This window comes from Talpa occidentalis, unplaced genomic scaffold (genome assembly GCF_014898055.3).
Source record: "Talpa occidentalis isolate TD23 unplaced genomic scaffold, MPIMG_talOcc4v2.1 talOcc4.7, whole genome shotgun sequence".
Classification (NCBI taxonomy): Eukaryota; Metazoa; Chordata; class Mammalia; order Eulipotyphla; family Talpidae; genus Talpa; species Talpa occidentalis.
This window is the reverse complement of record NW_023605083.1, coordinates 70,340,023-70,352,725: the sequence shown is the minus strand read 5'-3', so window position 1 is coordinate 70,352,725 and position 12,703 is coordinate 70,340,023. Positions and strand designations below refer to the sequence as shown.

The window sequence follows — 12,703 nt, the reverse complement described above, 5'->3', positions numbered from 1 at the left end:
ATAGTTTTTCCATGTGATGTAAATGTCTTCCTGGTGGAGGCCTGAAGGGAACCATTACAGACATGTCAGTGGGCTGTGGGCAACAGCTCAGCCTCGTCCTGCCTAAGAAAGAATTGCCAATTACTGACCATCTTAATACATCCAGTACCACTTGGAATTTCAAGATTACTGCATAATCTGTAAATTATTCAATTTTGGGTGGGGGGCATCAGACTTTAAATTAAAAATGTGTTCTTTTCCGTAGACTTACTAATGGAACATATACAAGAAATTCGAAGTTTGAGAAAACGTTTAGAAGAATCTATTAAAACAAATGAGAAGCTACGGAGACAACTGGAACGGCAAGGTTCTGAATTTGATCAAGGTAAGGAATCCTGGAGGGCAGTGTCCACCCCAAGAGCAACATGTGTGAGGCTCTTGTCTGGAAAAGCATTCTCTGTATCGGGAAGAGTATTGAACTTGTGGCTGGAGAGATTTCAGTGCAAACCTTAACTATCTGCTTATGCTGCCAGGGTAACCTCACTTAATCTTGCTGAGTCTCAGTTATAATAATCTTTAAAGGGAGATAATAATTCCCATTTTCTCCAGTTGTGATAAGAATTAAGTGAGCTGACTTAAGTAGCATGCCCCCCAGTCTCTGGCACAGAGCAGGTACTTGATGAATGTTAATTGCCTGTCAGTAAAGAAGCCCCCAGCCCCTGGCATCCTGAGATATGGTTGGCTCCTCCTTTGACTTTGGAAGCTGTAGAGAAATGGATAGGTGTTTCAAGATAAGACAAAGCAGTCTTTTTTTTTTTTTGGTGAGTAGTGGATAATGAAAGTGTTAGCATTTTACCAATCTGATAAATCGCACATACCAGTCACAAAGTCTCTGAGAACCACAGTCAGCTACGAATGGAATGTTCTTCCATGACGAACTTAAAAGTATACTCCCCCCCCATAGGCAAGATAGTCACATGGTTCAAAAATTAATACCTCTAGTGCCTCCCCTGGTGGCGCAGGCAGTTGAGCACAGCGTTATGAAGCTGTCCGCAGGCCTCTGCAGCATGGGTTCGATCCTGGCCGGCCGGCGAGGGTCCCACATGGCGCAGCAGACCTCTCCTATCTCACCCACTGCTCCCCTCAGCAGTGTATTTCATCAGTCTGCCTGTTCTGTTCCCCACTCTGTCTCTGGTGAATCCTCTCCCCCTCCCGCGAATCTGGCCTGTACCCCGGTTCTTGTATAAATAAATAAATCTTTAAATAAATAAAAAAAATTAATACCTCTATTCTATACCAACTACTTCCATTCTTCCTTCTCTCTCTTTTGATAGTTTTCTTTGCATCCTTACTGTTTTTTCAATGCAAAAACAAATATGTGTTCTTATTCTCTCCCTCACTCAAAACATGGAATACACTATGTTCACTCTTCTATCCCTTTTTTGACCAAACAGTATGTTTTAGACTTCTTGTTGCTGCAAAGAGAGTGTCTTCCTCCTGTGGGGAATGGAACTTGAGAGTCACTCTGTGCATTAGGAAAAATCTGAGTTTGCTTGGCAGTTGGACTGAGCTGGCTGTGGAATCCAGCACCTCTGTCTGTAGCTTTGTGAGTCCAGGCAAGTGACACCCCCCCCCCCCACCAACTGAACAAGAAATGACTATTCTCATCATAATTATCAGTTTTATTTTGCAATTTTATTTTTGTATAACAGTACTTAACAGCCCAAAGCTCTGCTGTGGGTAGGAACACAAATGTCATATTAGAGATGAGATAGCAGAGTTCTAGAAAGATGTACTCAGTGGCAGTACTGGAATCCCTGGACCTCTAGCCCAGTTCTCATTCCTCTATCCCATTGTAGCCATCAGCCTCAAAGAACATCTTTCCAAAATATTGTACATGCTGCAGTTTGCAAGGTAAACAAAATGGTTCTGTTACTGTCTCCCCACCCCTATCCTGTACTGTCCCCTTCTCGCCCTCAGGGAAATTGATTAATCTGAGTAGTTATTAGTCATATCAAACACAGGCTAGAAATACATGCCTAAGTCCTTCGCATTCACTCTTGGCAATGTTTGAATTAGATTCATTCTGTTTTACATTTTCCCTGGTAAATCCAATTATAGAATTATTTGGGGGCTCAAATGGCCACCAGCGACAACGGAGCAGGCAATTGCTCTGGAGAGTAATTCACTCTGACTGGAAGGTTTACAAAGAGGCATTCATAAAGTATTTACGCTGGTGGAGAGACACGCTGTTCTCACCATGTTGTCACAATCTCTGAAAAGACAAAGAAATGAAAGTGGCTCCACCTCCCCCCTGCCGTGAAATATTCAACTTGGAAGCTGGTTTGAGAAAGGCCTGGCTCTTTGTAAAGTTGAGGTGGAATATTGTTAAAAATTGTCATTTTGTGTGTTAGGTCTTTCAGCTTGTCACCGGTTACGCAGGTTTATAGTAATGTTGTTCAGAGGAGATTGGCCTCTGAGCATCACAAGTGGACCCACGAACTCAGCTTTTGTTAGGAGCTGTTCTTTGGTCTGATTGTCCCTTAGAAAAGAGGCCACTTCAGCTATGGTCAGAGACTGATTCTGTCGCATTTTTCCAGTTCATCCAGATTGCTCTTTAGTCCGATTTTGGCTCTAGCTTAACATGGGTCGTGATATTAAGGCAGATGGTAATGGCTGTCATAATAACAGCATCGATCATTTTTATTGAGCTAATGAAGACTTAAGGAAGTTATGTGACTTGCCCGAGGTCATGCAGCTATTAAGAAGCTGTAGCCATGATTCAAACCCAGGTGTTTAACACCAGAGCTCGTAGGGCAGAGTGGAAGAAGGCAGTGGGAGCTACATAGGTGAATAAAATTTAAAAAAAAAAAAACATAACACTGTGATAAGTGATTCATTGACATGAGAAATGGGTAGCACTATAGAGCAGAAAGAGGATGAACTTTCAGCTTCTGGGAGACCTGATATCAGTCCTTCCTTAGAGGGAGTTTGAGTATTATAGGTAATCAAGGGTGCACAGGATGCTTCCAGCTGCAGACAACAGGAAGTGACTAGAGTGGTATGAACAACACGGACTTGTCTTCTTCCATCATACGAAATCTTGAGGCAGGTTGCTGCAAGGCAGGTTTAATGGCTCAGTGACAGCAGGGCGTAGGGTTTCCTGTGATGGCTGCAGTGATGACCAGTGTCGTGTCTTCTCAGGACAGTGTCCACAGCATGGGAAAGATGAGGGCGGAGCTTTTCCCTGCCCTCCTCTTTATGTCTAGTGGGAAAGCTTCCCCAGAAGCCCCCAGCTGGCTTCTGTTAAGTTGTACTGGTGGTGCAAGGAGTTAAGCACCACACTGTGAAGCTATCTGCAGTCTCTGCAGCACAAGTTCGATCCCCGGCCAGGGAGCAGCCCACATGGCGCAGCAGACCTCTCCTGTCTCACCCACTGCTCCCCTCAGCAGTGTATTTCAGTGGATCTGCCTGTTCAGCTCCCCACTCTGTCTCTGGTGAATCCTCTCACCCCCCACATCTTTGGCCTGTAACCCAGTTCTTGTATGCATAAATAAATCAATCATATTTTTAAAAAAAAGGTTGTACTGACTGGGGAGGCACATGACCAGGTTCTGGCTGCACTGGAGGCAGGAGAGAAGGTGTCTAGCCTTTTGGCTCTGTGGTGCAGTAGACTCAGTCAAGAAGGAAGCCAGGAAGGGAAGCCCCTGCCACATGTGGAGAGCACTGTGCTCTCTGGAGATGCTCCCCAGAGTGTGGCTGTGAACCTGAACATGCAGACATAGAAAGGTCAGAGATGGGAGAGCTGAGCTGGAGGGCTGAGGGAGATCTCTGGCCAGAGGATGGAGTAGGATTTCAGAACTTAGACCAAGGTCTGGGGAGATGATATAATCAACCAGAATTTGTAAGTGACTTCAAATCTAGTCTGCCCAGCTTTAGATCCTGATCTTTTTAGCATATACTTAGAGACCATGAATTTGAATGCCAAGTTGAAGATGAGTATGATTTTGATAAGTGAAGAAGGTGGTGGGCATTCTAGGCAAAGAGAGTATCTTGTTCTGCACAGTCAGGGAGGTGTGCAACCATGTGATAAGTGTGGGCCACTGAGGGCACACTGGGGTCTGTGTTGAGATTGGAGCCATGAGGATGGAGCTAAATAATAGTGATCTGAAGTTTGGATCCCGTTTAGGTTTGTTTGCTATTTGTCTTTCGCAGTGGTCTTTGAGCAAATGTCTTAAAATGTTTTTGAGCAGAGAATAGCATGAAGGGCCAGTGGTAGGATGATTATCACTGTGGTGGGTAGCAGGGAGGGAGGTTAGGGCCTGAACTATAGGGACAGAAGAGAGTGGGCCAGGGGTTGAAGCATTTTGGAGGCTGAGGTTCTGGTTGTCTTATTGGGCAGTGGGAGAGAGGTGTTGGGATGGTCCCCAGGTTTCTAGGTCGGATTAGGGGCAGTGATCCCATTTCCAGAGGCAAGAAACAGGAGAGAAGGCAGATGTGGAATGATGAGGGAGAAAGTGGAAAGGGTTCAGCCTTGGCTCTGTGGACTGGGAGACTCCATGGAGGGGTGAACTGAGGGTTTAGACCTCAGGAGAGATACATGTGGAGGTCACCCGCTCACCCCACCTCTAGCCCAAGTCTCCTGTTTTGTTCACTATGAGGTGGGGTGAAGAGTGGGTAGGCGAGATGGGGAGGAGCCCCCTTTTGCTTCCTTTCAAACGCCCTCTCTTTTCCCTTTGGGTTCTGGTAATACCTTAGATAGTTCATAGGAGTGATTTTCATTGCATGCTGTGTTTCCTCATTGTTGAAAATTTTTCTAGAAAGTTCCTTCCATGCTGACCTGGAGACTGTGTGTTTTTTATAGGGTCTACAAACGTCTTTGCTTATGGCTCAGAACTGCATAATTCTCTGACATCAGAAATTCATTTCCTGAGGAAGCAGAACCAGGCCCTTAATACAATGCTCGCTAAAGGATCCAGAGGTGAGAGTTACAGGATTCCCTGCAGGCTGGAGCCCAGTGGCCTCCTGTGGGAGGGAGGGTGCAGGCACTGAAGTCTAACCAACTATTCATACCTTGTCGCTCTGAGACTTTGGGCAAGTCATTTCACCTCTCCCAACCTCAGTGTTCTTAGCTGTGAAATAGGAATACCTGATAGGGCTGTTACACCAATTAGAAACTGGAAGCTCGCAGCAGGGGGTCTCACAGAGTCTCAGTGAATGTTATTACTTTCTTGTCACCCGCTCTCTCTCTATAGTCCCCTCTCATTCGTCTTAGTTCATGGTGGAAGATAGAAAGGCTGGATATGTGCCAGATCTCAGCCAGAGACTTCCTGCTGCCAGGGAAGCATTTCCGTCATTTCTTATGACGAACCCTTTTCTACTAGGAGCTTCACCCTCAGAGGGCTTTCACTTCATTATCCCTCATTTATTTAAAATAATTCTGGAAAGATGTTATTCCTGTTTTATAGCTAACAAGCCAAGGCCTAGATGATTGACCAACCTGTGGTCACAGAGCCAGATGGTGGTGGAAGTATAACCTGGCCAGCTTGCTCTCTTTCTGTGGGGGATATTGATGCTGATTTTAATTTAAGGGATGACAAGAAGATGGACTTCTGCAGATCTTTTATTCACTCAGCCGGCATTCTTGGCTCCTGTTCTATGTTTTAAGCTGGGTAGGCCTGATACAGAGTTAGTGAGATCTGGTTCCTTCTGTCAGAGGACTTGTGGTCTGATGGGAGAGACAGGCTACCCATAGCAGTTAGTGTGAGAATTAGTCATGATAGAGGCAAATTCAGGGAACTGTGGGATCTGGGAGAGGGTTCTGACCTAGGGGAAGCTGGTCTTCCACAGCTAAGTCTTGAAGGATAAGTAGGGGTTAGCCAGGGTGACTAAGGTGCTTTCAAGAGACACAGCCTTTTGAATAGACTAAGGCCTCAGGGCTGAAGGTGGGGGAGACAGACCAGTCGGGAATTCTGTGGCACTTAGTGTGTCTGGAGCCTGAGGGGGAGGAGAAAGCTTGCTCAGAAAAGATCATGCTGTGAGTTTAAGAGTAGAATCAGGAAATGTGGGTCTGAAGCGTGACGCTGCCATGGATGGCTGTGTGACCTTCGGGAAATCTTAACCTCTTGGATCCTGAGTTTCATCCAAGAGGTGGGAGGACAATGGTACCTATGCTGGAGGCTGGCTGGGGAGAGAGGCCTGCAGCGCATGCTGCAGTCATGCCAGTGGTGGCCCCGCAAACTCCAGCCTGTGGTTCTTGCACAACTCCAGAGGGCAGGAGAAGCCCTGTGTGCCGCCTTCATGTAGAGCTATCAGTTAATCCTCACAGACGAGGATGAGGAAACTGATGCACAGAGAAGCGAAAAAACTTGCTGGGGTTCTAGAGTCAGCAAACAGGAGAGCTGTCCTTGAACATGCCCTTGACCACTGCATCTCTGTGCTCAGTGTACTTTGTTCCTCAGGGAGGCGCTGTCCTCACAGCCAGAGGAGTCAGTGGACTCAGGGTGCCCTTTGCACAGCCTGCTGGCCTCCTTGCAGGGGTCCTGTGGACGTCTCCCACACTGTGGCTAGAGTTTGGGGCCCTGTTTTTTGCCTCTATTATTTCTACCAACTGTTTGCTATGTGAAGGCAAAGTAACTAGGTTTACATGGCCCATTATTTAATAGAAAATTAAACAGACCCATTTCATCCCAGTGAAGTTTAATCTGTAGCCTTGATGTTGACAGATTTATCTGCCCAAAATACATAAGATAATTGGAATGCCAAAATCATAAATGCCAGATTAAATCTCATTCTCTTTTGTATTCTTGGAGTGCTGCAGCTGAAGTGCTGTATTTACGTAATAAGGTTGGAAAAAACAAATGGTGTCTCTTCCTAGTGGTGCTTTTTTGTGTTTACAGATAAACAGAAGGAGAATGAAAAATTACGAGAGTCTCTCTCCAGGAAGATGGCAAACCTCGAGCATCTTCAACAAGAATATGCCTGTGTAAGGGGAGAAAATGAACGGTTGCAGAGGCAAGTGGGCGAGAAGGAGAAGCACAACCAGCAGCTGCTCAGCGAGGTCTGCCACAGCCGCGGCGAGCTGCGCAGGTAGTGCAGATGTGTCTGCGCCCCGTGGACCAGGCCCCTGTCTAGGCCGTGGGGTGTGGTCCCAAAACCAGGAGGCTGCCCCGTGCCCCAGGAGCCTTGGGTGGAAATGAAATGCATTGAGCAAAGTCATCTAAGCAGGCGGAGGCCTGGGGCCACTGCTCTTTTTTAAGGGTGGGTCAGGGAAGCCTATCTGAAAAGATGCCTTGTGAGCAGCACTCTGGACACCGTGAGCGTGTGAGCGTGTGTGCCCCACCAATCCCTGAGGTAGATTGTCTAGGGAAGAAAGGGCCAGGCCCTGAGGGCGAGTGTGCTTGGCCTGTGTGGGGCAGACAGGGAGGCTGTGCACTGGACGGAGAGGCTGTGGGGAGGAGGGCAGAGAGGAGGCTGCATACCAATGTAGGCTGCATGTAAAAGTTCTCTGGTTTTGCTTTGAGTGACAGAGGAGGCCTCTGGGAGAATCCAAGCAGAGGAATGATTTGAGTCTGACTTGGAGCATGATAGTCATGTCAGCCGCTCTTTTGCAGCTTTGTCCTTAGACGCTGTCTTGTCCCACGTGTTCTCAGTGTCTTAGCATTGCTGACATCACCCCCAGTTACCGGGGTACAATGGGGATGTAGCAAGGTCACTGTCTTTTTTATTTTTTTAAAGATTTGTTTATTTTTATACAAGAATTGGGGTACAGGCCAGAGATGTGGGGGGTGAGAGGATTCACTAGACACAGAGCAGGGAACAGAACAGGCAGACAGACCGAAGTACACTGCTGAGGGGAGCAGTGGGCGAGACAGGAGAGGTCTGTCCCGCCATGTGGGTTTCTCCCTGGCCGGCCGGGAATCAAACTTGTGCTGCAGTGGCTACAGATTGCTTCATAGGCAGCATCTCAACCCCTGTGCCACCAGGGAGGCCCCAAGGTCACTATCTTTGCTTTCACACAGTCCTGGCTCCTCTTCTGAGCTCTGCATCCCTGAGTGAGGCTTAGTCTTTTTGAGCTTCACTTCCTCATGTCCATGAATTGGTGGCTCAAAGGCACATACTTTTTGGAGTGCCTGTGAAGATTACATGAGAGGACGTGTCACGCATCTCTTTTGTCCACACTGCTCTGGCTGAGGGTGGAATTGACCTCTCTGTGGGGTTTGGGTAAGTCACCCCAAGTTGGAGGTAACCTCTCCTTTCATGCCGGTGGGGTCTTTTCAGGGTGCAGGAGGAGCTGAAGTCAAGGGAGCAGCTGCTCTGCCAGAACGACAAGCTGCTCCAGTCCCTGCGTGTGGAGCTGAAGGTGTACGAGAGGCTGCACGAGGAGCACAGGGGAGCACAAGGTACTGGGCCTAGTGAGTGGGCTGGGAGCTGCATACTGGGCTCTTCTCTGAGCCTCACACCCCACACTTGCCTCTTGGGGAGTGTGGTATGTGAGGAAGCAAGTGCTCTGGCACCGTCTTCTTCTGAAGACGCCACAGGAAACACAAGGACTTGGGCTGAGGAGTTAGCTTGGATTCTCAGTGCCTCGTGCCTGGCCTTGTGACCTTCCGTAATGCCCTCACCCCGAGGGCCTTTTCCTTCCTCTGGAAAATGTGTCTCATAATATCTGCTCCGTAGAGTTGAGTGAAAATTGAAAGCACATGAAGTCCCAGCACCATAGCTGGCACATGGGAGATGCTCAGGACATGACTTTATTGTCATTCTCCTGCTGCTATGTATTCGCTCTGCCTTTTCATTCAGCAGATACTTAGAGCATCCCTACTACGTGCTGGCCGTGGCTCTGGAGACAGTTGTTAGCTCTGGCCCATTGATTGTGTTTCCTGATAAGAGATACCTGATAGGAGCGACTTGACTAAGTCTAATGTTTCAGAATCAATTTTGAGGTGTGGTTGGGTTTTTTTTTTAACTAATTTTCTAGATGGTTTCTCCCTACTGAAAGTTTATCTAGAAAAGGGTCACAACTTTCATTTTCTCTTTAAGTTCCTTTTCTTATTCTTGCTTTTGTGCTTTTTAATATACTGTAGCTCTTAAAATCAGCCCCTTTCATTCTATAATTCTAGCCCAAATAGATTTTATTACTACTATACATAATTTCGGGGTTTGGTGTGCAATTTGCAAGGCTTTTATGGCCAGAAGCGAAAATTAATTTCCAGCTCTTATTTAGCCTGTGGAATAGCAGCAATTAAGCCTGCCAATATTTTTGTTTTTAAAGTCAAGTTGTTATTTTAAATTGTACCTAGTTCTTAGGAAGGGGCGGGTTATGGTGGTACATTTAAAACACTGCTGAGCTCCTTTGATGACTGACCCTTCGGTGGTGGAAGATGTCAAGGTTCCCTTTGCACATGTTCACAGAGGCCGGAGCAGAGGCGTCAGGAGAAGGCTGCAGGGGGCAGGACCCTTTCAGTGACCTGCACGACCTCCTTACAGAGATCCAGGCTCTGCGGGCACAGCTGGAAAGGAGCATCGAAACCAACAGCACGCTGCAGAGCAAGCTGGAGGAGCAGCTGGCACAGAGTGGGCAGAAGGCTCCAGAAGCAGTACTCACCCCGGATCTCCAAGCCCTGTCCGTCTCCGAGCAGCCCCTTCAGCTAGACAAACATGGTACTGCTCCTGCCTCTGCCCACTGTGAAGTGCTGCCTGTGGGACATGTGGGCTCCTGAACGGTGCCCTTGCCCCACAGAGGTGTCTTCCCACTGACAGCAGACATGCTCTGCTCTGGAAGCCAGGGGACCTGACCACTAATTAGCTGTCACCTTTGGCAAAAAGATGTTGTCTCTGTCTGGGGCCTTGTGATTCTCAGGGAAGAATGCTCCGGCTTCCAGCTGCCCCCTTTGCCTTGGGTCTTGCTTCCTCCCATCCATCTAGTTCTTCCCACGTTGTGACTCCACTGCTGAAAATCCCTTTCACTCTCTGTTACTGTCTTTAAAAGAGAGCAGCCCAACCCTCTTCCTGTGACTGTCACTGCCTTTTGGGATCTAGAAAGCTTGCTGGTAGTTTATGAAGTGGTTCTGCTTTGCATTTGCTGGTGGGTTTATTGCCTGGCCTATAAAGGCCTATGAGCTGGGAAGGCCCTGTGAGCTGGGAGGGGGCAAGATTGGGCTCGCTCAGCCACTTCTCTGCTGGCTGCCCAGCACAGGACTGGGAACAAACCTGCAAATAGTTAAAGCACTCCACCAGGCCATCCTTGCTGCTCTGTGGACGAAGGAACTAAGGTCCAGAAAGAACTAGACTTGCCCTAAGTGACATAGCAAGTCGGAGGCGGAGCTGGAGCTAGAAACCACCTCCTAGCTCTGAGTTCAGTTCTGTTCCTAGCCACCACCTGACTTTCTCAAGACTGAATCTGGGGGACATCATCCTAAAGCCCGCAGAGTGGACACAAACATCCAGTGGGGATGGGGAATGCCGACGTACCTTATAAATGTCTCATACAAAAGTTTAGACTTATCTTTACTTGGATTGGGAGTTAGGTCCATTGCCTTTAATTTTCAGAAATGAAAGTCTGTTACAGGGCCCCTGTCAACCTGCCTTAGAACTTGTAGTGCTTGGTCATAGGTTTCTCCTTGATAAGGATTTAAAAATTTTAACCAAAAAGCTGAATTTGTATTTAAAAAAGGAGGAAAACCTTTGTAGATTTACTACAAAGTAATATACAGCCACCAGAGAGCTGGATGCCTTCTGCCTGGGATGTGAGTCCGTGATGGACACTGCTGTTTTAACTGTCGATCTGCTCCTGGCCCTTTTTGGTGCTTTGAGATAGGACCAAGGAAATTGGGGTGAGGGGGAGACTGAAGCAGGCAGAATGGTTCAGTGCTTGGGATGTGCAAGAAGGGAAGTTGGCAACTGAAACGAGGGGGCCATTACCAGCCTTTTCCTGCTTGTGAAATTTGTCCAGGATCAAACCTGGGCGAGCCTCGCCAGAGGCATCCAGGAAAGTGCGTGTTCAGAATCCACAGTGCTGCCTCCTCAGAAAGTCTTCCACTGCTTTGATTTGAATATATCGTAGGTGGCCGCAGCATTTCTTCCTTTGCAAACAACTTCTCAGGACTGTGTTTAAGTGCTCCTGTGCTCTGCTCTTAAGGCTGCTATCTTTAGCAGAAAGCGATCCCTCTCAGGGGCCAACTCCACGGAGTTGATGCCCTGACTCCTTGGCATCTGGAATCGCTCTGCACCCTTGGAGGTGCCTGGTGGAAAGGAGCCAGGAGGGTATCCCAAGGCCTGGACACAGTCCTCACTCTGCCCTCCACTCCCGGGGGCGTGGGGGCGGGGGGGACGGTGCGGCTCTAGGCAGATCACTTCCTGTCTCTGCCCTGGTCTCCTCTTCCATGAGGTCTGAACTATGCTGCCCTCCTGTCCACTGAGCTCCTGGGAGTTCAGGTGCGAATGTGCTTTCTGAATGATAAATCATGCAGATCAGCTTGCACAACATCGCCCTGGTTTGGCCTCCTAATATTATTTCAAGTTCTCAAGCCCTACGTTGGGTCGTTTTTCTCATGTGGGTTAAGCAATGGTCTTCACCCACTCACCCCGCAGCCCAAAACAGATTCCAGCTCAACATTGCCCTGCCCTGCAGTGTGTCCCCACAGCCCTCACAGTTCTGCTCTGCACCCCGCCACCTCCTGCCCTGGACCCAGGGCTCAGCCATATGAGTTGTTTAATTCTCCCTGCGTGGGTCACGGCAGCTTATGTGTCTGTGCCCTTGCCTCTGCTCCTCCCGCCTCGGGGTTGCCAGCACCCCTGAGCTCCCACAGCCCTGTGTTCGCCTTCCTCAGCCCCGACCACCTTGAGGTGAAACTGCCTGTTTGTTTGTCTAGACCCGAAGGTCCTTCCAAGGAGGGGATTGAGCTGCTTATCCCATGTCCCCGTGTTCCACACATGGCCTAGCAGGCGGTGCTCAGGGAAGAGCTGAAGAGGTCCTAGTGTGTATCGGACACTTTGTTATTCTCATTCACTTTTCTCTGTCAAACACTGATGACAGTGAAACCAAAACTTGTGACGGTTTATTTCCTTCCCTTATTTTGCATTTTGTAGATAGTGACAGCTGTCCTATGGCAGTCGGTAGTTCCTATGATCTGTTCGACTCCACCCTGGCAATGCCACCAAGATCAGGTATAAATTGATTTCTGGGTAACCATAGCAGGCTTGGGTTCGGCAGGACGACTTTTTAAATAAAGAAAAGGGGTCCTTGGTCCCAACTCACGAGGGTGTTTAGCAGGTTTTGGGGTTTCAGATTCTCAGCATCTCTAGCTGGTGAGCCTCCCCACACCCCCCGCCCCCAAGCCCGCTGAGTCCTTCCCAGGTGTCACCAACCTCAGCAGCCTCTTGGGTCTCCGCTGCCCTAGCGTGATGTGACCACCGCAGCATGGCTTTCAGGCCCTCCAGCATCTTGCCCGGTGGCTAGTCTGAGCCTTTGCTTGCATGTTGCCATCCAGATGGGCCACCGCCTGCAGACAGGTCTACCCTGCCTCTCACTGGGACCTTGCAGTAAGGCACCTCTTGTTACCAAACCTTCTTTGTCTCCATCTTTGCCAGGGAAAACCCTGCTTCCTCAAAACTCTTTATGAACGCAGACTTCTCTGTGACTTAATTTTCCTCATGTTTCCAGACGTGTGTTGATCCTAGGGTAGAAGCAGCGGGTTTTTCCCTCTCTTTAGAGTAATTCTTG

General features: G+C 48.4%; 1 protein-coding gene across 4 annotated transcripts in view; it reads left to right on the top strand.

Annotated features, from left to right (window-relative positions):
• The window catches only part of CDK5RAP2 (CDK5 regulatory subunit associated protein 2), a 170,673-nt gene that overhangs the window by 138,034 nt on the left and 19,936 nt on the right, over positions 1 to 12,703 (top strand). For 3 of the 4 annotated variants that reach the window (XM_037492736.2, XM_054689307.1, XM_054689308.1), the window contains 6 exons: positions 245 to 364; positions 4,844 to 4,960; positions 6,879 to 7,068; positions 8,260 to 8,381; positions 9,394 to 9,642; positions 12,070 to 12,147. In XM_037492736.2, coding sequence (XP_037348633.1) covers positions 245 to 364; positions 4,844 to 4,960; positions 6,879 to 7,068; positions 8,260 to 8,381; positions 9,394 to 9,642; positions 12,070 to 12,147 — 876 coding nt within the window. The remainder of the gene's footprint in view (positions 1 to 244; positions 365 to 4,843; positions 4,961 to 6,878; positions 7,069 to 8,259; positions 8,382 to 9,393; positions 9,643 to 12,069; positions 12,148 to 12,703) is intronic. The other variant, XM_037492734.2, reaches the window with a different exon arrangement.